Source organism: Mirounga leonina, unplaced genomic scaffold, assembly GCF_011800145.1.
Source record: "Mirounga leonina isolate KUSES-001 unplaced genomic scaffold, KU_Mleo_1.0 Mir_174, whole genome shotgun sequence".
Lineage (NCBI taxonomy): Eukaryota > Metazoa > Chordata > Mammalia > Carnivora > Phocidae > Mirounga > Mirounga leonina.
The window spans coordinates 76,697,215-76,718,534 of NW_023270451.1; the positions used below are offsets into that span (position 1 = coordinate 76,697,215).

At 44.6% G+C, this 21,320-nt stretch overlaps 1 protein-coding gene across 1 annotated transcript in view; it reads left to right on the forward strand.

Annotated features, from left to right (window-relative positions):
- Positions 1-21,320, forward strand: part of TBXAS1 (thromboxane A synthase 1) — a 156,745-nt gene that overhangs the window by 70,294 nt on the left and 65,131 nt on the right. Inside the window, exons 5-6 of the mRNA XM_035021219.1 lie at positions 8,999-9,095; positions 20,508-20,624. Coding sequence (XP_034877110.1) covers positions 8,999-9,095; positions 20,508-20,624 — 214 coding nt within the window. The remainder of the gene's footprint in view (positions 1-8,998; positions 9,096-20,507; positions 20,625-21,320) is intronic.

The following is a 21,320-nucleotide window of genomic DNA, read 5'->3' on the forward strand; positions in this document are numbered from 1 at the left end:
AATTAAACAAACAAGTGGGTTTTCTTCTTTGCACAATACCTCACTGATTGGCCTAAATTTTCTCTTCAACCAGTTGCTCTGGAGTTCAATAAGCAGATTCTTATGTGCATAAATAAATATAAATGAACATAAGTGGCTAAGAACTTTTACCAAAAGATGAAGCAAGAACTTACCTTTGTAACTGGGTGGCGGGTGGGGGTGGGGGTCTGGCCCGTGAAACAGGAAGCTAGTCTGAGTTCCCTCCTTGAAAAGACCCCGTCGGCGCAGCTGGTGGCCTGGTGGCTTCCGCTCGTGCACCTGCTCAACGCTGAGCCGCTCCATAGACCAGGCAGCCTGGGAGAAGCGCGTCCTCGGGCAACTCCTTTCTCTCAGCCTCAGTGTCCTATTCTGAAAAGTGGGTATAGTAACTACCGCATCCATGTCCCAAGACGATGAAACGAGATCATACGGGCAGCGCACTTAGAACAAGGCCTGGCAGGTGGTAAGCACATAGTAAATGAGGACAGCTGTGGTTCACTCAAAGGGTCTGAGGACGGTCCTCAACCCAGTTGAACACTTCACTGGCTCATTTCACTGATCTAGGAGGTTCCTTCACACCCTATAGAAAGGAGACTTAAAATTCAAAGACCATGATGTAATTTCCTTTTTAATTCATAGGAATTAGAGGATTCAGAGGCACACCAGACTGCAGAGATTGTCATGTTTTGCTTCCATATTTCAGAGGCGAGGAAGCTGGAGCCCAGAATTGGGCTTTACAGAGTTTGCCTGCCGTGGTTGTCTGAGCGAGTTGCAACGCTGGCTGATCCCAGATACCACGTCCCGGGCTCTAGTGCATATTACTTGGCAGTATGCCACCCCATCTCAGGAAGCAGTGAGATGCCCCATAACGTCACACTGATGTACAAAACTGAGATCAGACCCCTTAGGGAAGTATATTTTGAGAGGCGGAAGGGCATCAGGTGTTCACAAAGTTGAGGGGGAAAGGGCGCACCATATTGGTTAGGACTTCTGATTGACAAAGGATGGAAACCCAACTCAAATGACCTGAAGCACAGAAGCTATAACTGAAGTGGGGAGGACCCGGGAAGGACAGCAACAGGCAGAGCCTCAACAGATTTGTACTTCCTTGACACCCCGTTTGTCTGAAATCTCTGCTTGTCCCAGTTAGCTCCTTCTGCAGGCAGTTCCTACATGGGGTAGAAAGATGGCCGCCGACAGTCCCGTACTCACATATTCCCGGTTTAGCAACTCCAGGAGAAAGACAAAGCTTTCTCCCTGCAGTCTCCATGTATATATCCAATGAAGGTTTCTGACTGGCCCTAACTGGGTCATGTGTCCACCCCAGGACCAGTCACTGTTGCCAAGGAGATGAGACACTGTGACTGGCACGCCTGGGTGGCGAGTCCATCCCCATGACCAGATGCTGGGGATGGACTTGGTGGGTGGAATGACAAGGTGTTATCCTCAACAGCTCCTCAGTACTGCACGGAATGGGGGAGGGTGCTTCCTGACACGGGGCTGGGCGGACAGGAACACTGGAGCCCTCCCAGGCACCCAAAAGGGAAGCCTGAAAAACAATCTTCATTACATTTTTCTCTATTCGAAATCTTTCCAGGACCTCCTCAAACTACAGATGAGCGTTTGTGTAAATATAAATTCATAAGATTACACAATTTACATGTAAAATGGGGCCAGTTTTCTCACGAGGTTCATAAACCAGTTCTGAAGCAATTCTAAAGGAATTGTGACAAAATTGTTTTTAGCATTAGCAGTATTTCTAGAAAAAAAGCACAAAGACTCCCAAGGTGCCCACTTGGAAGGACAACTTCCATTTGAATGTAGAAGTATTATTTTGTTTTTCGAGGGTTTATTTTGAAAAATCCAGATCACATGTAAAATTATTTTGGTAATAACTAAATCAGTACAAATATATTACCAAAATATGTGTGCACCCTAGTGTAAATGCTTTTGTTTTAGGCCTAAGAATATAGGGAAATGAGAATGAGTATGAACTTTGGTTACATATAGAGCAGGATTTTTAACTTGGGGTTTGTGGGTCCCCAACCTGGTCACCATCAGTCACATCAGGACTCCCTTGGGAGCTTGTTAAAATTAAAGGGGACCAGGTTCCACCCCAGAGACTCTGGTCAGGCAGGTCTGGGTGGGGCCAGGCATTATTTTCTGAGCGCTTAACAGATAGTTCTGACCAGCCATTGAGGCTGAAAATCACTCTCTCAGACAGCATTTCCCAGAGCGTGGGGGTTGTGTCTCCTGGCATCAGAATCTGGAGAGCCTGTTAAAATGCAGATTCTTGGCCCCTCCCAGGCCTACTTGATCTGACTTAGTGAGGAGCAGAGCTATTACTGTAGAGCTCATTAAGCTCCCAGATGACTTAAAACATTTGTTTTGAGAGAATTCTAGATTCATAGAAGCTGCACAAAAGGTACAGAGAGGTCCTGTGTACCCTTCACCCCGTTTCCCCCAGGGATGGCCTCCCACACAGCTATAGTACAATATCAGACCAGGAAACTTACTGGTGTGATACACTGCTATAACCCACAATATTCTTCAGATTTTATCAGGTTTACACACACGTGTGTGTGTGTGCATAGATGTATGTGATTTTTTTTAAATTTTTTTTTTTTAAGATTTTTTATTTATTTGCGAGAGAGAGAATGAGAGACAGAGAGCATGAGAGGGAGGAGCAGACTCCCTACCGAGCAGGGAGCCAGATGTGGGACTCGATCCCGGGACTCCAGGATCATGACCTGAGCCGAAGGCAGTCGCTTAACCAACTGAGCCACCCAGGCGCCCAGATGTATGTGATTTTATCACACATGTAACCACGACCACAGCCAAGATACAGAACTGTGCCATCACGACAAGGCTCCCTAGTGCCACCCTTTGGAGCCAGATCGGTCCGCTCACCACTCCCAGCCCTACCCCTGTGACAACTGCTAATCTCTTCTCCTTCTCTACAATTTCGTTATTTCAGAAAGGTAATATAAACAGAATCACACGGCACCTCTCTAGATTGGCTTTTCCCACTCCCATAATTCCCTTGTGATCTATCCAAATCATTGCACATATCAACAGTTTGAGTTTTTGTTGCTGCATAGTATTCCGTTATATGGATATACCACTGTTTGTTTAACCTTCCGTCTGTTGAAGACCATTCGGGTTGTTTTCAGTTTTTTGCCTATTATAAGAAAAGCTGACATGAACATTCATGAACATGTTTTAGTGTTAACATAAATTTTCATTCATCTGGGATAAATTCCCAACAATGCTATTGCCAGGTCATATGGTAAGTGCATGTTTAGTTTTTTTAAGAAACTTCCAAACTGGGGTGCCTGGGTGGCTCAGTCATTAAGCGTCTGCCTTCGGCTCAGGCCATGATCCCAGTGTCCTGAGATCGAGCCCCACATCGGGCTCCCTCCTCCACGGGAAGCCTGCTTCTCCCTCTCCCACTCCCCCTGCTTGTGTTCCCTCTCTCGCTGTGTCTCTCTGTGTCAAATAAATAAAAAAATATATATATATTTATATATAAAAAAAAGAGACTTCCAAACTATTTTCCAAAGAGGCTGTACCATTTTACATCCACACCAGCAATGCATGAATGATCTGGTTTCTCCACATGCTCATCAGCATTTGATGTTACTATTATTTTATATTTTAGCCAATCTGATAGATGTATACTGATGTCTCATTGTGGTTTTGATTTGCCTTTCCCTAATGACCAATGATGCTGAACCTATTTTCATGTGCTTCCTTGGCATCTGTATATCCTCTTTGGTGAAATATTTTTTCCTGTCTTTTTGCCCATTTTGGGGTAAGATTCTATTTATTTATTTACTTACTAACTTAGAACATGCACAAGCAGGGGAGGGGGAGAGGGAGAGAGAGAATCCCAAGCAGATTCCCCGCTGAGTGAGGAGTCCAACGTGAGGCTCAGTCTCATTGACTCTGAGATCATGACCTGAGCTATAATCAACAGTCAGACGCTTAACCAACTGAGCCACGCAGGCACCCCTGCCCATTTTTTATTGGATTGGTTTTTTTTTAACTATTGAGTTTTATTAGTTCTTCATATACTCTAGATGGAAGTCCTTTGTCAGATATATGGTTTGCAAATATTTTCTCCTAGACTGTCAATTGTCTTTTCATCTTGACAGGGTTTTAAAAGAGCAAAAATTTTTATTTTGATGAGGTGCAATTGATCGATTTTTGTCTTTTATGGATTGTACATTTGTTAAGTCTATGAACTCTGCCTAGTCCTAGATCCCAAAGATTCTTCCCTTTTTTTTTTTCTAGCAGCTTAATGTTTTACATTTAACTCTGTGATCCATTTTGAGTTGATTTTTGTAGGTGTGAGGTTTGGTTTTTTGCCAATATATATCTAAGTATTCCAGCACCACTTGTTGAAAGGCTATCCTTCCTCCATTGTGTTGCTTTTGTATCTTTGTCAAAAATCAGTTGAGGATATTGTGCAGGTTTATTTCTAGGTTCTCTGTTCTGTTCCATTCATCTATGTGTCTATTTTTCTGCCAATATCACACATTCTTGGCTACTGCAGCCAAGTCTTGGAATCTGGTAGACTGATTCCTCCCATTTCACCCTTTTTTTTCAAAATGGATTTAGTTATTCTAAATCCTTTGCCTTTCCATATAAATTTTAGAATAAGCTTGTCTATGCCTACAAAAATGTTTGCCGTGCTTCTGATAGGAATTGCACTGAACCTATGGATCCATTTTGAAAGAACTGACATCTTTATAGTGTGGAATCTTCCAATCCATGAACATGCTATATCTATTTATTTCGGTCTTCTTTATTTCCTCTGCATTATAAATGGCATTGTATTTTAATTTTGAATTCAACATGTTCATTATTGGTATACAGAAATACTATTGATTTTAATGTGTGTACGTGTTGATCTTGAATACTGCAACCTTACTGAATTCACTTATTAGTTCAGGATCTTTTTTTTTTATTCCATAGGATTTTCTATGTGGACAATGATGTCATCTGAGAGTAGGGACAGTTTTGTTTATTCCTTTCAATCTATATGCTTTTTATTTATTTTTCTTGCCTTATTGCACTTGCTAGAAGTTCTAGTACTACATTGAATAACAGTAGAGAGGGTAGATGTCCTTGTCTTTTCCCAATCTTAGGAAAAAGCACTCTTTCACCATTAAGTGTGATGTTAGCTGGCGGTTTTTTTGTAGATTTCTTGTAGATACTTTTTAGTTTAAAGTTGAGGAATTTCCCCTCTTCATGAGAGTTTTTATTATGAATGAGTGCTGGATTTTGTCAAATGCTCTTTTCTACATCAACTGAATGATCACATAATTTTTTAATGCAACTTATATGTGGATCATATTGATTTTTAAAAAAATATTGAACCAGCCTGGGGCACCTGGGTGGCTCAGTCGATTAAGCATGTGACTCTTGATTTTGGTTCAGGTCATAATCTCAGGGTCATGAGATGGAGCCTGGTGTCAGGCTCCACACTCAGTGGGGAATCTGCTTGAGATTCTCTTCCTCTCTCTCTGTCACTCCCCCCACTCATGCTCGCTCTCTCTTAAATAAATAAATAAATAAATAATTATATATATAAATAAATTAAACAAACTTTTAAAAAAAATATTGAACCAGTCATGTATACCTAGAATAAATACCACTTGGTTGTGGTGTAGAATTCTTTCTAAAGACTGCAGGCTTTGACTTATTGATATTTTGTTGAAGATTTTTGTATCCAAGTTCATGAGAAATACTGATCTAGTTTTCTTTTTTCGTACTGTCTTTTTCTGGTTTTGGTATCAGTGTAATACTGGCTTCATAAATTGAGTTGGGAATTGTTCCTCTTTTATTTTCTGGAAGAGAGTGTGTAAAATTATTAATTATTCTTTAAATGTTTGGTAGAATGCTCCACTGAAACCATCTGAGTTGAGATATGTCTTTTTCAAGAAATTTAAAATTATGGATCCAATTTGTTTTATGGCTATGGGATTATTCACATTGTTTATTTCATCTTGGGTGAGCTTTAGTAGTTTGTGGTTCTCGAGGAAATGGATCGTTTCTTCTAAGTTGTCAAATTTATTAGTGTAAAGTTGTTACAGTAGTCCCTTATTATTTTAATGGCTGTAGAATCTATAGTGATATCCCATTTCATTCCTGATACTGGTGTCTTGACTTGACTTGTCTTGACTCCAAGATTTGTGTCTTGATTCTTCATCTTTGTCAGTCTTGCTAGATGTTTACTAATTTTATTGATTTTTTCCAAGAGCCAATTTTTTTCATTAATTTTCTTTTTTCTGTTTTCAGTTTTATTCATTTCTGCTCTTTTTTATTATTTCCTTCCTTCCATTTGATTTAGGTTTTTTGCTCTTTTTCTAGTTGCTTGAAGTAGGAACTTATTCATTTAAGATTTTCCTTTTTTTCTAAGATAGCCCTTAATGCTATAAAGTTCTGTCCCAATACTATGTTAGCTACAGCCACAAATTCCAAACTGTTATCTAATCATGATATTTATAACAGAGTAATGTACTTGTTTTCTTCTATTTCTTGTTTCACTTGTCTTTCCTTCTTTTGGGTTACTTGAACATTTTTTAGAATTCCTTTATGACATTAAAAATTTTTTTGTATATCACTTTGTAGAGTGTTCTTAGTGGTTGCATAAATATACATATGTAATTTTTCAGTCTACTGGTATAGATGCTTTACCCCTTTGAGTGATGTGAAGAAACTTTACTTCCATTTTGGTCCCTTTATCCTCCTTACTTCTTAACTATAATTATCTTAAGCATTATCTCTAAGTATACCGAACCCCACATCAGATGGTGTAATCATTTTTGCAAGCATCAAGTATCATTTGAGAAACTCATAAGAAGCCTAGTCTTTTACTTTTTAGGCATTCCATAGTATTCTTTCCTTTCTGAAGTTCTAAGTTTTCTTCTGTTATTATTTCCCTTCTGTTTGGAGAACTTCCTTTAGCCATTCTTTAAGGGTAGATGTGCTAGTGACAAATTCTCTTAGTATTCCTTCATCTGACAAAATTGTTATTTCTTCTTCCTCCCTGAAATATATTTTCTCCCGGTATAGGACTTGTGATTTATAGTCCTCTTCTTTCAGCATTTGAGAAATAGGCCACTTTCTTCCGGCCTCCATGGTTTCTGATAAAAAATCTGCTGTCTTTTGAATCAGTGTTCCCTATAAATAATCCCTCCCTTCTCCCTGTATGCTTTCAAGATTTTTTTCTGTTCTTGGTTTTCAGAAGTTTAATTATGATATGTCTTGGTGTGGATTTCTTTGGGTTCCTCCTATAGGGGATTCACTCAGCTTCTTGAATCTGTAACTTTATATTTTTTGTCAAATGGGAGAAATTTTCAGCAGTTAGTTCTTCAAACCCAGGTGGCTTTTAAGCATATTTTATATTTGAGAAACTTTGCTCTAGAGTGGGTTTCAGGGGTCCAAGAACCCCTCAAGTTGTATATAAAATGCTGTGAATGTCCATGTTTCTTAGGAGAATGTCTGCAGCTTTCACTAGATTCTCAAGAGTTCCATGACACACCCCATAAATTTTATGAAAGGATTGGTTTATTGCCATATTGATTAAAAACAATAAAAACTACTTAGTATCATTTCTTCCCTTCTACCATATCTGTTGAATTCCCATTTCCCAAAGATTTCCCCCACAATTTTGGAAAATATGATCACTCAGGTGAATATTTTCTGAGGGCCTAATATGTGCCAGCCACATTTTTTTTTTCATTTTTCCCCTAGTCAGTGAGAAAAGAGTTAAAAAAATTAAAGCCATTTTTAGGTTTTGGAAAGTTCTTCGTAACTAAGAATTAAGAGTAAACTTTGCTGTTTTCATATCTTGTGACTTTACCCTTTAAAATCTATTCCTTACTGCTCTGAGCTGGATATGACAGTGATCACATTACATCCTGAAAGTATAATTTCATAGACTAAAGACATGCCATTATGCAGTGGACCCATTCATCATCACCACTCGGGTTTGCTTCATGTAGCCAAGCACTCCTAGTTCCCCTAAGCAGACTTGTCCCCGGACAGTTGCACAAACAGATTCCTCTGCCTAGTATAGCCTCACCCCCTTTGCCACCCACTTTCCTGAACTAACTCCTGCTTATCTTTTGGAACACAGTTTGAGAAGCACCACCTCTGGGAAGTTGGGTGTGCCTCCAATGTTACCCCTGCTTGTCAGATGCCACACTGGGTGCTGATTACCTAACTTTCACTCCCATCAGACTCTGTGACCCTTGAAAACTGTGACTGGGTCTTACTTGCTTTTGTGCCCCCAGTACTTAGATAACTGTAACCAGACATGTACTCAAGTGCTGCCTCCACTCAGAGTTCACTACCACCAGCTGACCAGCTGCTCCTTTCCTCCATTTCTTCATTAATGTCAGAAGTATCTGTTGAACTTCTTCATGCACAGGTGTGGCAACCAGATGTTCAGCCCTTCACCAGCAGGTTTGATTTTTGCTAAATTTGCACAGCATCTATTAATTCACTTTAGACTTTCTCCAAGGATCAACATATAAAAGTTTTGGCTTCCTTTTGCTAGAATGCCTGTCTCCCCATTTTTGGACAATATGGACAATGCTGACCACTGCCATTTTTACTTACTCCTGGATCTTACGAATTCCTTAATATTGTGTTTACATTTACAGATCTATCTTTTCTATCAGGCCATGAGCTCCCTGGGGGCAGGGACTCTGTCTTATTTATCCCAGAATTTCCAAGGCTTGGTGCACGGTAGGATTCCAGAAATGTTTGTGGAATGAAACTTGATGCTAGATCATCACAGCTATACTATTCCTCACGATTAGCACACACATTTCTACATCTTCTCCACATCTTTACTTCCTATTTGCCTTTTATCCTTCATTCTAAGCACGGTGAATTCTTTTTGGAAAGGAGAAATGGGTAGATAAATACAACACATTTTAAAGTAATTTTCTTATTCCCCCAGGTACTATCTTGGTCGCCGGATGTTTATTGTTATCTCTGAGCCAGACATGATCGAGCAGGTGTTGGTTGAGAACTTCCATAACTTTACCAACAGAATGGTATGTTGTTTTCTCTCTGCGTATGGATGAATGGGGAATCATTTCGAAGATTCAAAGACTGCACATCACATCTAATAGGGACACGAATGGGTCTCTTACCAGGTTTAGATCAGTTCCACTCAAAACAGCTCTCCAATGAATTCAGGTTTTCAAAAGAGACATGCAGGACTGGTAGAAAAGAATGGCATTTGCATTTAAGAAACACTTCAAGAAAGCTAAAACTCAAGAGAAGTTCTGGCTAATAAAAATGCTAAAACCAGAAGGGTTTTTTTTAAAGCTTGTGCTCAAAGCTAGAGGAATCCAGAGGGTGCAGGTCAAGTGACTGAAGAAGACAGAGGAAGGTTAATAAATATCAGAGGGAAGGCAAAATTTCAAGCCTCTTGTGCTTACATCTTTCTCAGAGCCTATAAAAGTCTTAAGGCTGGAAAGGGAAGACAAGCAACATTACAAGGGAAATTCGTCCTCTTGTAGCAGGAGAAGGCTGTAAGAGGGCTACGCGATGTCAGTTCAATCCAATCCACTAAAGAACGTGCACATTCCATCTTTTTTAGAAAGCACATATCCTACTTTCTATCTTTCACAAGAACTCCCAAAGAATGAAAGAGGTGACTGATAGAGGCAGACATCAGTGTTGTCCCTATTTTACAGAGATGGGAAGGATTGGAATTCTAGCAGAGAAGACCAATAACCTTTATGTTGATTCTTGGAAAGGTTCTAAAGTGAATTAATAAGCATTTGCTTATGAGAATTCAGAGAATCACAACTTTTGCGGGGGAGGGGGGCAAATTGAACTCAACTTCCATTCTTATGGGAATAGTAGGTAATATATCCACTTTTCTTGGTTATTTGGCAAACTTTTGCACACCCACCATATGCCAGGCACTGTCTAGGTGCTGATTTTAAAGAGATAGAAGATGTGGGCTTGCCCTGAAAGAGCTTGCAGTCTAGTGACAGTGGCAGACGGGCAAAGAGACCAGTACAGTATGGTCTGGTACTTGTGCTATAGTGGGAATCGCTGTGCCATCTGGGATGGGACCAGGGGAAGGCTTATTAGATAGATCTCTGGGGCTGAGTCTTAAAGATATTAGCATAGCTCTCCTGGGTTCCGTGCTGGCTGAACCACCCAGAGTGGTTTTTTCTCATTAAATTTCATGAAAACTTAGGAGATTGGTACAATCTCTATTTTCCGGACAGGGAAACTAAGACTCAGGGGTTAAGTGACAACCCTGGTCACATGACTAACAGGAGGAAGAGCAGGGTTTCCCGTGCCACCTCCCAACTCAAGTCCTTACCGCCACCACTATTAACAGCTGCCTCGGGTGACATTTCTGATCATCAAGGTTTCACGAGTAGTTGGTTGCTCACCCCAAACGAGCTCATCTTCTGTCCCCAGAGTGTCAGGCCCAATGCCAGACACCACATGGCCACTAGAAGGAGGTGACCGCCTGACCTGTTAATGCTGTCACCTCAGGGTGGCTGAAGGAATTGCAGAAGCTTAACTTCTCTGCTGCCTCTAGATGTTCCTCCCCAAATGTGATGTTGCTTCTCTGCCGTTCAGAGTCCCCTGAAGTTCTCACGTGCTGCCGGGATCTTAGGGACGGAGTCTCATGTAGCACGCAGCTCTGGCAGACTAAGGAAGGTCAATTAAAGAAATGGGGGAAGTCAGTGCATCACAGGGCCCGGACCCCCAAGCTGCGTCCCAGCAGGCGAAGGCACCTGAGCCCTCCCCGCCCCCCAGCAGTGACATGGGACGTGGCAGCCGTGTGACGTCAGGATGTCACCAGGGCACGAGACCCCGAGAGCTGACCTGGAAGACGGCTGTGCTCTAAGTGATGTGCTGGGGGGCAGGCATACACTCAGCATGCAGGTTTAAGCAGGGAGCACAAAACAAAGCTGCCTCAGCTTCAGCCAATTTCTCCTCCAAGCCAGTTGTCTGTCCTTTTTCCATCCCCCAGATTAACTTTTTGCTACTTCCCAGACTACCATCCCCAGAATATGGTTCCGTTTTCCTTCTTCCACTCCACACAGTGCCCTGGGGATAAAGTTCAAGCTCCCCAGATGAGACTGAAGGGCCTTTGTCATTTAGATCATTACATATGCTCCACCCTCCCCCAAGACGGGCTGTCGCTCCAGGTGGACCGACCCCTCCATTCTTTCTCTAACCTGCTCTAGAGAGTCCTGCCCCTGTGCCTTTGCTCATCCTGCCACACTCGCTGAACTGGAGGCAGCTAACAGCGGGTCTCACGTTTACTAGCCACGTGAGCTGGAGTAGATCCTTTACCTTCTTGAAACCTCTCATTCCTCCTTTGGAAAAGAAGCATCTGATCGACCTCACTGGGTTGCTGTGAGGCTAAATGAGATCACGCAGACAAGCCCCACCTTCTATGCAGGCGAGACAAGCGCTCCACGTGCATTAGCTGCTGTCGACAGCAAGGCCCTCCACTTCTTCTACAGCCATTCAACCCTAGCTGTTCCTCAAATGCTGCCTCCTCCAAGAAGCCTTCCCTACTTCAATCCACATTTACCTTTCCCCTTGTCTGAACCCTCATGGCATTTGTCACGTACAGAGACATCATCATCATCACTGACCCCATGGTGCCTTCTGCTATTTACAGTTAAACAAAGGTGTGGCTATCATGCTAACTTGATTATTAGCTCCTTCAGAGTCTATGTCTTTTGAATACCTCACGGCCCAAATGCACGATGACTATTCAGTACCCAATATATTCTTGTTCAAACCGAAGTGAATCTCCATCAACTTAACATCCTCCCCAGAAGAACCATTCTCTGCTACCTGAACCTGGAGATTCGATCCACACTTCCTCTTCTAGATCATTCACAAACATGTAAAAAGACCCATCAAAGATGAGATCTCTAGGAAACCCCAATGTTTATAGTTTTCCATCTGGGAATGTATTCATTTATCTTTAGCTTTGTTTATGGTCTTTAAGCCAATTCCATATTCATGACAAAACAATCCTTAGTGACTCAATTTTTTAAAAACCATCTTTAGAGTGGGATTTTCTCACAGGTTTTTGAAAGTCAAATTAAATCGGGTTCTGTGGTTCCCTCTTATCCATATGCTTATTTATCTGCTCAAAGAACTCAAGGAGATTAGTGAGGCGTGCTTTCTTCATACTGACACCATGCTGCCTTCCCTCTAATAAGCCATGTTTACTTAAGTGTTCAGCAATTCAGCTTTATTATACATTCATTCAGTAAACATTAAATGCTTACTCCATGCAAGCTTCCACCAAATGGTCCCTTGTGATACAGAAAATACCTCAGCATATTAGTCTGATACCTTAAGTGAGAAGGAACTTAAATAACGCATGCTTTCATTTTTCAACTGTGAGAGCCCATCTCTGCTCACAAATCCAGGCTTGACTTACACGTGTCCCAGAACAGCCTGGTGCAGAATGGCTGTGATAGGGGAAGCTGGGTTTGGCTCTAGAATTTGCTGTGAGCTGTAAGCATCCCGTGAGGGACTGACGGAGCCGAGCAGCCGGAGGTGGAGTGACACCACAGGGAACTCGCTGACACACATCTGTACGGAGCAAATATTTGAATTCAAACTTGTTGAGTGAACTATTTTTTCCACCTCGAGAAGCCTGGGCTGAAGACACCATGACTCAGACCCGGGGTGGCAGTTCTGGTATCTCACCTTCCCACTCGCCTTCCTTGAGGCCCTCACTTCCGCGTGGTGTCCCGGCCACGTCCTGCCCCTTCTCCACGTGGGCTCCGTGGGCCGCTATCACAGCCCTCAGCACTTCCTGAAGTACCTTCGTGGGCCTGCAACCACACCTCACCGTTAAACCCAAATCAATCTTCTCGCGTTTCTAGAACCTCAGTTGTCCCAGCACCTCAGGATCTGGGGGTTTTTATTTAGATATTTTTAACTAGCTCCCCTTTGCTATCGGGTACTCAACGAAGCCATGGGGCAGCCTTTATTTTTTTTTAAGTATCTGTGGAAACTGGAGCTGGGCTCACGTGACTCCACAGAAATGGTCAGAACCAGCAGTGGGACTTCTTATTCCTGGCCTCCCCTCAGGGCCTGGAGTCGGGGAAGCTGTGGGAAGGTTGATAAGAGGTAGAGCGGTCTGTGGTTCGTGTTGGAGTGGTGTAGTTGGATGGGGGCATGGAGATAGTGTGGTCGATCACTCAGCTGCCGCCAGGAGCTCTATGTTCTGGTCCAAAATGACAGCATGGGGCGCGGGTCAGGCCGCAGGCCTGCCCACCCCCAGTCCTGCCGCTTGCGTGTGGAGCAGAGGTGAGAGGTGGTGGTAGTTGTATGTGTGTGGGGTGTGCGTTCCGGCCCTCAGGTCCTCACGGGCAACACAGGAAGAGGGGGGCCTCCCGTCCAGGCACAGGTCCAGCCCCACCACTGCCTCACGAGAGTCGCACCTATAGCCACGTAATGGATTTGGTGAATGGTTTTATCCAGAATCATGGAGACCCAAGGGCCTGGGTTGCCGCAGCTGCTGCCTCTGCCCACACGCACGTGGGCATCATTGGTTTCCCTGTGAAACCACAAGCTTTGGCTGCTGGCAAAGATTATGAAAGTTCTGAGGCAAATGAGTCACTGAAAACCTCGTTACCCCCAGCATCTGCTGCAGTGCCCCGTTCCAGAGAACAGGAGCGTGTGGGCTCCTGACAGCTCATCAGCTTGGAAAGCTCTGACCAGGGCTCCAGGCGGAGCGGGCCAGCTGTGCTGGGGCCCTGGGGGCCTGCCTGCAGGGTCCACGGAGCTGGGGGCGGGGGGGCGCTCCGCGGGTTTGCCGTCAAATGGGCCCCCCACACCTCCAACTGGTGACAGCTTTGGGAAACTTGCCCCTCTAGAATTTCTGATTCCCTTCCCCTTAAATAAAACGTCCAGTAAATGAAAACATTCAGGTTTTCAGATGTGAGCAGTAAGATTTACGTTGTGAGAATGTCAAACCCTGAGCGCTCTTTTCAGCTTTGTGGGTTTAAGTTTTAAATCCCAGGTAGTTGACGCACGGTGTAATAGTAGTTTCAGGTGTACGATTTCGTGGTCCAACGCTTCCGTACAACACCCGGTGCTCATCACCAGTGCACTCCTTTTATGGTTTTGTCTTTTTTTTTTTTTTTTTAAGATTTATGTATTTATTTTAGAGAGAGTGTGTGGTGGTGGGGAGGGCGAGGAGGGACAGAGGGAGAGGGAGAGAAGCAAACTCCCCTCTGAGTGCGGAGCCCAACGCAGGGCTCAATCCCACGCCCCCGAGACCATGACCTGAGACTAAATCAAGAGTCAAACACCCAACCGACTGAGCCACCCAGGCACCACACAACAACACAACAGGTGCACTCCTTAATCCCCCATCACCTATCGCCCCATCCCCCCACCCGCCTCCCCTCTGATAACCATCAGATTGGTCTCTGTAGTTGAGTCTGTTTCTTGGTTTGTCTCTTTCTCTCCTTTTCCCTGTGTTCATTTATTTTGTTTCTTAAATTCCACATATGAGTGAAATCATACGGTATTTGTCTTTCTCTGGCCGACCTATTTCACTTAGTAGCTTTGTCTTTCTTGAGAAGAGTCAGTGCACATGATTGGTCCACAGCTCTGAGCAAGGCAGAAGTTCATACGTAAAACCCAGACCGCCAAAAGCCAGAAACAGATGTGTGCAATCTCATTTGCCTGAGCCCTATTTTGAGCCAGGACGCCCTGACTTCTATGACACACTGTGCTATGCACCGGAAACCCTCTAGCCTGAGCTGGAAGCATCTCATCCTGGGATGGGCTGCCCATGGGAAGTTCCCAAGTGACACCCACAATGGGATGCCCACCCCCTGTGGGCCTCCCCTTTCACCTGCTTTTCTCAGGTCTGGACGTGGCTGGTCCTGAAAAAGCCAGGCCCAGGGAAGTGCATTTGACCTGTGAAATACACTTAGCTTCATGTTTTCAACTTGGTAAGTGTGAACTCTAACATTTTTAAAGGTGCTGAGTGCATCATGAAGCCTGAGGAAGGTAGGAAGAGTGCTAAGTGGTATTGATTTCAATGCTCAAATGCTCTTCTCTCAGTGCCTTGCAGAACTTTTTAAAACTTCAAAATCTTGCTGAAAATGATTTCATGTTTCATGTCTTACTAGACCCTTGCTTCGACAGGAAGCCATCTTTACATTTTTCAAAAAAGGCGAAGTAAAATCTTGTTCTTGTATTTATACCTCCTTTCTTTAACTTTTGTGGTGGCAGAAGTAGAAACAAGTGTGTAAAACAGGAGATTAATATCTAGAATTTGGGGGAGAGAACAGTCAATAAGCCACAGAAGCAATTCTGGTGTCTCAGTAGTTGTATTCCTGAACATCTCATGAAGTCAAGTCACCGTGCCCGTGAGTCCTGACCCTCGTGCTCCTCCATTGCCCCAGTCTCTCTTAATAACACCCAGTTTCTTCCCATTCTCCCCCACCTTCTACAAGCCATGGCCCAGCGGTATGGTGAAAGGCACATGGCTTAAAGAAATGAAATCAGATTCTGGATTTCCTGCCTTTTATTAGCTGAGTGACATGGACCAGTCCTTCAACTTCTCTGAGCCTCTTTCCTCTTGCATCAAGTATGAGCGTTAGAAGAACTAACCACCAGGTGTGTTTGGCTCCCAGTGCAGGGGGCAGTCAGCGCCAGTGGGTAAACCATGGCATCCCGCCAGCATCCCAGAGAGCCGTTTTGAGCTTCAGATGCAAGGGTCCCTCTCAGGGCCCACTGGGAGAATTTCTTCTCCCAGTCAAGCGTGACAGGTGCTATATCCAGAATACCTGTCTCTCCTTAACACTGTTTCTGTCAAGAAACTGCTGGGAGCTTTTGAAGGTGTTCCTCCGAAGACTTCACAAGCCCCCCGGACCCCTCCCCCAGTCAGGAGGAGCCCGCGCTGTGGGGTATAGGGCTCACAGAAACACAGTACCAAGCCTGTGGTTTCCTCCTCTTTGGTGGATAAAATTCTAGGAACCCTATATCAGGCAGGGCCACCAGTGCCCATATCAGGACTTTGTCCAAATTAAAAGAGGTCCCCTTCCTTCCAGCAGCTGATGCCGAGTTGGCAGATGGAGCCTGATCTGGGTTGGGCCCCCTAAGCCAGCCCCCTAGACCAGTCCCAGTCTAAGGCAGAGCGAGGGACCAAAGTGTGTCCCTTAGGATCATTTTCTACTGGCCAAGAGTGAATGGATAAAAACGCCCCAGTGGGGACAGAACACTTTTTCTACATCAAAGCACCCAATCTAAGCTGTTTGTTTGAAATCTTTGTACAGCCGGATAGCAGTCGTCATATGGTGAAAATAACATGTTTTCATAGAATTTGGGCTTATCCAGGTGAGAGAATTCTAGAGCTTTTGTTGAGTCATATAATAAGGGGCCGAGCAAGAGGTTTCACAGACGCAGATGAGGAGAGAAAGAGGTGGTGCCATAGAGCTTCCTCATCTGGGCAAGGTTGTGTGAGAATTTGAAAGGCAACCGCAGGCCCAGCATCTTGTGATCATGGCACACTTTGATATTCATATTTTTGCAGCGTACCTGACATACTTTACACTGAACGGGTTGGCAACACTGGCCTCATGACCGGAGATCTGTAACAGTATCTTGGAGTCTTCAGAAGCACCTCCCTCTGTAGACTGCCTGCAGCCCGGTGTGGCTGTTGGAGGATTGCTGACTTCCCTGCCAAGGCATCACAGAGATCATACACATCTTAAGTCAACGTTCTTGCAGGTGCCAGGACACAAGAAACCTTTTTTGGGGGGGGGCGGGGAGGGCTCCAGCTTCATATTCTATTAGGCCTCTTACACATTTTTCATCATGACACACCTGCTCAGTGATAGCAAAAACATGCACTGCATGCATTTTGCATTTTGCAGCATTTTCCAGAAAGAGTTGGTGGTTCTCGTGTGGCTCTCTCAGGCCACGGGTCTGGCCCACGCTCAACCCCCCATGCATGGTGCTCTCTTCCTGGGAACACAGAATGTCGAGGTGTTGGTTTGCTTTAATAACTCGTTCCTCCGGATGATGTGGTTCTTCAAAGTGTAAAGCTTATGCTTGGCGGGCCTAATAAGAAGCTAGACTCCATTTTAAGAGATCTTAATGGAAAAGACAAACGCATTCAGCTGTCCCAGGGGAACTTGGCCACAAGGCCACTATTGAGCTATTGCGGCTTGCCAAAGCAGTGTTTTCATAATTCCTGGAGAATCACCCCAAGATGAAGGAAATGATGTGAAAAGCACTTTGTTAGCGGTAAGATCAACATATACTGGTTGTAAACCACCCCATTCCCACCCTCCAAGTCAACTGTGAGCTCCTTTGAGGGCAAGGATTCCATTCTTTGTCTCGATAGTTTCGGTGCTGACGTAGAACCTGGCACATAGTAGTGCTCAGTAAATGGTCACAGCTTGGTAACTCCGCAATGGGCAGGATTTTAGTCGAGGCAGGGGGGAACACTCCCAGTTTGGGGGTTTAGGTTAGAGTAGGCTTTTGGAAATTTTTTGACTGTGTAAAAACACATTTCACATTATGACACAGAATACACACCCACACACTCTCCCACACACATACACTCTCACATGCTCTCTCTTACACACACACATACACACAAACACACACACACACCCCTATCTTGAAAACAAAATACTTATTCTTACTTTGAAATGTTCCTCAGAGTATCTTCTACACTGTTCGATTCCCTGTTTCCCTTAGCTTTTCTTTTCTAAAATGCTGTTTGCCATCCACTACCTTGATTTCATGGCTGGTTATGGCCTGTAGTCTGGAAACCCCCTGGCTGCAGAGTGATTGGAGGCACCTGCGCTGAGACTCAGGCGACAGGGCTGGGCGGACAGGAGTCTAGAAAGCCCTGTTTCTCTGGATCTTCCTTCCTGTCTCAATACTCCCAGTCTCGGACCTCAGGAGAGAGCCCTCTGGAGGGCTGAGCTCTGGAAGCATCACTCAGTAAATGGAGCCAATTATTATGCAGAAACAGGGCTGGGGGAGGGGACAAGGGAGTTAGTGTTCGATAGGCACAGAATTTCAGTTGTGCAAGATGAAAAGCGTTCTGTGGACAGATGGTGGAGATGGTTGCACAGTATGAATATACTTAACGCTACACAACTGTATGCTTAGAGATGGTTATGATGGTAAGTTTTACATTGCGTGTATTTTGCCACAATTGAAAAGTATATATATGTGCAGACAAGCCTGTAGTGTTCCCCTGGAGATGAAGCCTCAGGGCTGGAAGAGTCCTTAAGGGTCATTTAGACCCATCCCCCCTGGAAGCTCAAGCCTCTTGTGTCGAATTTCCCCAAAATGGATTACAGTCAGCAGTGACAGGGGCTCATCACTCAAAGCAGGTTATTTTATCTTGGAACAATTCTGGATTTTGACTGCTCAGAGGTTCTCCTTTAGATGAGCTGGAATTTTCCCCATAGCTTCCACAACAGAACCCACTTCTACCCCTCAGGGTCACTGAAACAACCTAAATTTCCTCTTCCACAAAATATGCATTCAGTAAGTTTTCAGTGCATCCTAAGTACCACTCTCTGATCTAACAAGTCTTCTCTTTCCAGCTACACATTCCAAAATCTGTCAAACTGTCCCCTCATCACCCCACCGCTCTTCTGAAGGGACCGATCAGCTGCTCTCCCTCTCACAGTGTCATCTCTAGAAACGAAAACACGACTCTAACCAATGCCCTGAAATTTCCCATCATGAAATGGAGAATTCTAATGGCAGCTGTGGGCTGAGAGGAGAGTGTTGGCATGGCAGGCTGATGAGGAAGATATTTGAGGACAACGCTGACATATTATGTGGAAGATTAGATCTGTCCTCTGGGTGCAAGATTAAAAAAATCTCATGGATCCAATCCTTAGGTCTGAAGGACAGATGCAAGATCCAATCAACCATGACTCTTACCTCTAATATATTCTGTTCCGTCAGAACCCCATAAACCACCACCCAGCTCTCCTTGCACTGAAATGCTTCATTACATGTAGCGTGGCCCAGGACTGGGTGTTTGCCAATATGCAAATTTACATAATGTACCATTTCCTCCTTTGACTCTGGAACCCAAACAAATGGGTCATGTTCCCCAAATTCCATAAAAGTACAATTCTGTATAATGACCATGGCACTCCTCAAGAATTTCATTCTAAATAGGGAGAGGGATTTCTCTGCAGAAAAATATCTCAGCAGCTTCCTTCTACTATATAATTAAATCCCCCCTAGATACTTGGCAGTTACGTTTTATAGCTTATTTTGAATGTTCATATTTTATCAGAAAATTATAATTTTCCTCTAAACACGAGTTTTTACCAGGCTTTTGAATTATGATGGCTGGCTTCATATTTCAACTCAAAAACAGTGAAAAGAAATAGTGAAAGTGTCCATCAAACAAGGTGCCAGAGAGTGCTTGGTCTTCCAATCCCCCTGCCTTCCTGTACCCTGGCGCCCTGGGTCTGGGGGCACTCTGACCAGCTTGCGGGACCCCAGTTTGGATGACCTGGTAGGAGTAGCTGGTTTCAAACTGGAACAGAATGGCCTGGGAAGAAGAGTGAGGAGTGTTTTGCGGGCTTTCATGTTTTGCGTGCTTTCAGACTCAGTTTGAACAGCTCCCCTCAGAGCCTCCTTCCTGGCCAGTTAGGCCTATCGTTCTCTCACCTGGCTCTATTTCTCTCTCATAACACGCATATTTGTTAGTGTAGGGGCTTCCTGTCTGCATCCCCAAGAGACTGTCAGCTCCTTGAAGACCACTGCAATGCCTTCTTTATTCGACACTGTGTAGCCAACTCCTTGCACATATGAGACCCAACAAATGTTTGCTGAATGAGAAAAATGATTGACTAGAAGAACCCAGAAACACAGTGAAGGAGTCCTCTTCGAAGCAGCTCTGTTGAGACGTACTTCTGAAAGATTCTCTTGCTATTCCCTGTCCCTCCCTCCACACTCCCCACGTTCTCTCCCCCTCCACACCCGTGTCCCCAAAGAGCCAGAGACACGAGTCTGTCATCTCCCGGCCCAACGTAACCAATCCAGCCACACAAAATCTCTTGCCACCAAGTTCAGACATGAACCTCAATGCCAGGAAAGACGAGCCCAACTCCAAGAAGCCTTCTGTGTGGTCCTCAGGGAACTCTCGCTCCGCAGGGGGGCGGCAGGACCCATAGAAGCCGCTGAGTCACTTGTATGGTGAGAACCGCATTGTAAGAGGGTAGAAGTGGGTCAGCAGAGCCTACCCCCGGGCCCTCACCCATGAATCTTTGGACCATTATCTGTGAGCCTTTACATGCTTCCTCCATATCCTTGCGAGAGAATTCTCCTAGTTTGGGGGTCATTGGTAGACTTTAACTAGAGTGTTTGTCATAGACCCGTATTGTCACCAAGGTGGCTTTGCCTCCCTCGTGTCCTAATCTTCTGCTTGTTTCTCTCAGGTGTCGGGTTTGGAGTCCAAACCAGTAATGGACAGCATCCTGTTTTTACGTGACAGAAGATGGGAAGAGGTCAGAAGTGTCCTGACTTCGGCTTTCAGTCCTGAAAAGCTGAATAAGGTAAGATGCAGGGAATGCAGACTCACCCCTTACGGTTCCTTCTCTCCAGATCATGATGGAGAGCGGGTTTCCGTGGCACCCCTTGTCCACGCGGCACTTTAAAATGCCCTGCCCGGGGCGCCTGGGTGGCTCAGTCGGTTAAGCGACTGCCTCCGGCTCAGGTCATGATCCTGGAGTCCCGGGATCGAGTCCCTCATCGGGCTCCCTGCTCGGCGAGGAGCCTGCTTCTCCCTCTGCCCTCTTCCCTCTCGTGCTCTCTGTCTCATTCTCTCTCTCTCAAATAAATAAATAAATAAATAAAATCTTTAAAAAAATTTTAAATAAATAAATAAATAAATAAATAAATAAATAAATAAATAAATAAAATGCCCTGCCCACAGGGGCCTTCAAAGCTCCCTAGGACGCAAAAAGGCCCGGGGGAGTATACTGGAGTGGCTTCCACTTCCTCAGGCTCCCCCATCTCCAGTGGCCACAAAACAATTACGAGTGTACAAGTGCGTCTGGCACCCCCGCGAGGTCCCAAGACTCTGCCCCGGGCACTTTGAGGCCACGCAGGAGAAAATGGGAGCCGGGCCTCCCCTCCTTCCGTGTCTGATGGCTCGCCTGGGGATCTTGTTAAAATGCAGATTCTGATTCAGCAGGTCTTGGGAGGAGGGGGCGCTGAGATTCTGCATTTCTAATAAACTCCCAGGTGAA